This window comes from Babylonia areolata, chromosome 27, assembly GCF_041734735.1.
Source record: "Babylonia areolata isolate BAREFJ2019XMU chromosome 27, ASM4173473v1, whole genome shotgun sequence".
Taxonomy (NCBI): domain Eukaryota; kingdom Metazoa; phylum Mollusca; class Gastropoda; order Neogastropoda; family Buccinidae; genus Babylonia; species Babylonia areolata.
Window position 1 is genome coordinate 34,651,007 of NC_134902.1, and position 2,500 is coordinate 34,653,506.

The 2,500-nt window shown below is 45.8% G+C and overlaps 2 protein-coding genes across 2 annotated transcripts in view; both read right to left on the reverse strand.

Annotated features, from left to right (window-relative positions):
- Positions 1 to 2,500, reverse strand: part of LOC143300975 (uncharacterized) — a 170,316-nt gene that overhangs the window by 99,115 nt on the left and 68,701 nt on the right. The gene's annotated exons all lie outside the window — the stretch shown is intronic.
- The window catches only part of LOC143301070 (uncharacterized), an 11,502-nt gene that overhangs the window by 2,294 nt on the left and 6,708 nt on the right, over positions 1 to 2,500 (reverse strand). The window contains exons 3-4 of the mRNA XM_076615075.1: positions 796 to 988; positions 116 to 173 (exon numbers count right to left, since the gene is read on the reverse strand). Of these exons, the coding sequence (XP_076471190.1) occupies positions 116 to 173; positions 796 to 988 (251 nt within the window). The remainder of the gene's footprint in view (positions 1 to 115; positions 174 to 795; positions 989 to 2,500) is intronic.

A 2,500-nucleotide genomic window follows, 5' to 3' on the forward strand; every position in this document is an offset into this window, starting at 1 on the left:
ACACAAAAACACTAACCAACACACACACACACACACACACACACACACACACACACACACACACACACAAAAGGAGGGAAAAAGTTGAGAGCCCGAGTGTAACAGTCACACTTACCGATGATCTTCTGGAAATAAGCCCAGTTCGCATTCGTCCAGTGTAGCGATGCCATCCTCTGTAGACCACACAATTTGATGCATATATTGAGCACGTCAGTCTCATTTCCACCAAATGTGACAGTACTGGATTGTTAGAAAGAAATATTTTCAAAAGATGATAAAAAGAAAATAATTTTATCCTCAAGCCCACACCACACACATCCCCCAGGATGAGATGAAAAAAAGAAAAAAAAAAGAGAAAAAAAAGAAAATAAAACAGGAACGAAAATGTCATTCTCCGTTTTACCAATTTCAACAGTACTAGTTTGTCATTTAAAATTCAAAATAAAAATAAATAGTCACCCATCCACCCGCCTCCCCTTTTCTAAATCATTTATAAAATATAAAACAAAATAAAATAAATAAAGAATTCAAACAAGTCAGTATCAGTTTTACCAGGAGTAACAACGGTTTTCTTTAAGATAAATAAATAACTAAATAAAAACACCCACCTCTCACATCTACCATTATCTGTAGATTTTTTTTTTCTTCTTGGTTTCTTTTCTTTTATTTTATTTTCTCCTTGTGTGTGTGTGTGTGTGTGTGTGTGTGTGTGTGTGTGTGTGTGTGTGTGTGTGTGTGTGTGTGTGTGTGTGCATTAATTAAGAAAGAAAGAGAAAAATCCCAAACTGCACTGACTGTTGCTGGCGTCGTAAGCAGCCAGCACAGCGTCCTTGGCGACGAGGCCGTGCTGTGGGCACTGGAGGTTGAACTTGACCAGCAGGGCATTGCCAGTGTCCGTGAAGTCCTTGTCAAAGGGGCAGCCGTCAGCGCTCCTCTTGCCAACGGCACTCCACACGGTCACTCCTGTGCGGACGTACGGGGCCACTCTCTGGTGGTCACATCAAGATAGGACATGATATGATGATTATCATCACCAGCATCGTCATAGTAATGATAATAATGATGATAATGATAATGATAGTAAGAGCAAGGATAATGAGAAGAAAGAGGAGGAGGAGGGGAGGAGGTGGAGAAAGAAAAGAAGTAGGACGAGGAAAAGAAGAAGAATGAAAAGAATGATGATGAGAAGAAGAACAAAAACAAAAACAAAAATGAAGAACAACAATAATGGTGGTGTGTCCATCGAGATCGATGATGACCATCGTTGTCATCCAGCTGGGGGATGGGGGGAGGGTGGTGGTGGGGTGGGGGGGAGGATGCTCATGAATCTATCTGTGAATGTGCAGATGGCTGAATAGTCCAATCTGCGCACGAAATGTTCGCTGACAGTTGGGGCAGACAAAGACAGGTATATCATTGTCAGGGAGCTTGTTTGCCCGTGACTTTCTGGCCTGCCTCTTCTGAACAGCTGCAGCAGTCCTGTTGGCCTCACACAACTTGGCGCCTTTGTGCACAGCAGCGCGCCATTTGTCACGGTCCACTGCAGATTCCTCCCAGGAGTTCAGGGTTGATATCAAACGCTTTAAGAGAAACTTTCAGAGTATCTCTGAAGCGCTTCTTCTGACCTCCGTGTGATCTCTTCCCTTGTTGCAGCTCGCCATAAAGAGCCTTTTGGGCAGCCGATGGACTGGCATGCGCGCCACGTGTCCAGCCCCACGAAGCTGGGACTGCATCAGGATGGTGAAGATGCTGGGAAGGGTGGCTTTTGCGAGCACCTCTGTATCTGGGGTCCTGTCTTGCCACATGCTGTTTAGTAGCTTCCTGAGGCATGTTGTGTGGAAGTGGTTCAGCTTCTTGGCATGTCGTTGGTACACTGTCCACGTTTTGCAGGCGTACAGTAGTGTGGGGAGAACTACTGCTCTGTAGACCTTTAGCTTGGTCTCAAGACTAATGCCTCTTCTGTTCCAGACATTTGCACTGAGTCCTGCCAAAAGTTGCGCTTGCTCTTGCAATCCTGACGTTCACTTCATCGTCGATGGTCGCATTTCGTGACAGTGTGCTGCCAAGGTATGTGAACCGCTCCACCGCGCTGAGTCTCTGACCTTTGACGTAGGGTTTCCCTGGGGCTGGCTGATGGAGAACTTCAGTTTTCCTCGTGCTGATTGTAAGGCCGAAGTTCCTGCTGGCAGTGGCAAACTTGTCGACACTGAGATGCATATCAGCTTCAGATCAGCGTTGAGGGCACAATCATCAGCAAACAAAAAGTCTCTGATGATGTCTGTCATGACCTTCGTTTTTGCTTGAGGCCTTCTGAGGTTAAACAACTTGCCGTCTGTTCGGTACTTTAGGCCGATTCCAACATCGCCATCTCTGAAGGCATCAGTAAGCATTGCAGAGAACATGAGGCTGAACAGCGTTGGAACCAGGACGCAGTCTTGCTTGACACCATTTGTGACAGCAAAAGGAACAGATGTTTCGCCATTGTCCTGGACTCGAGCCT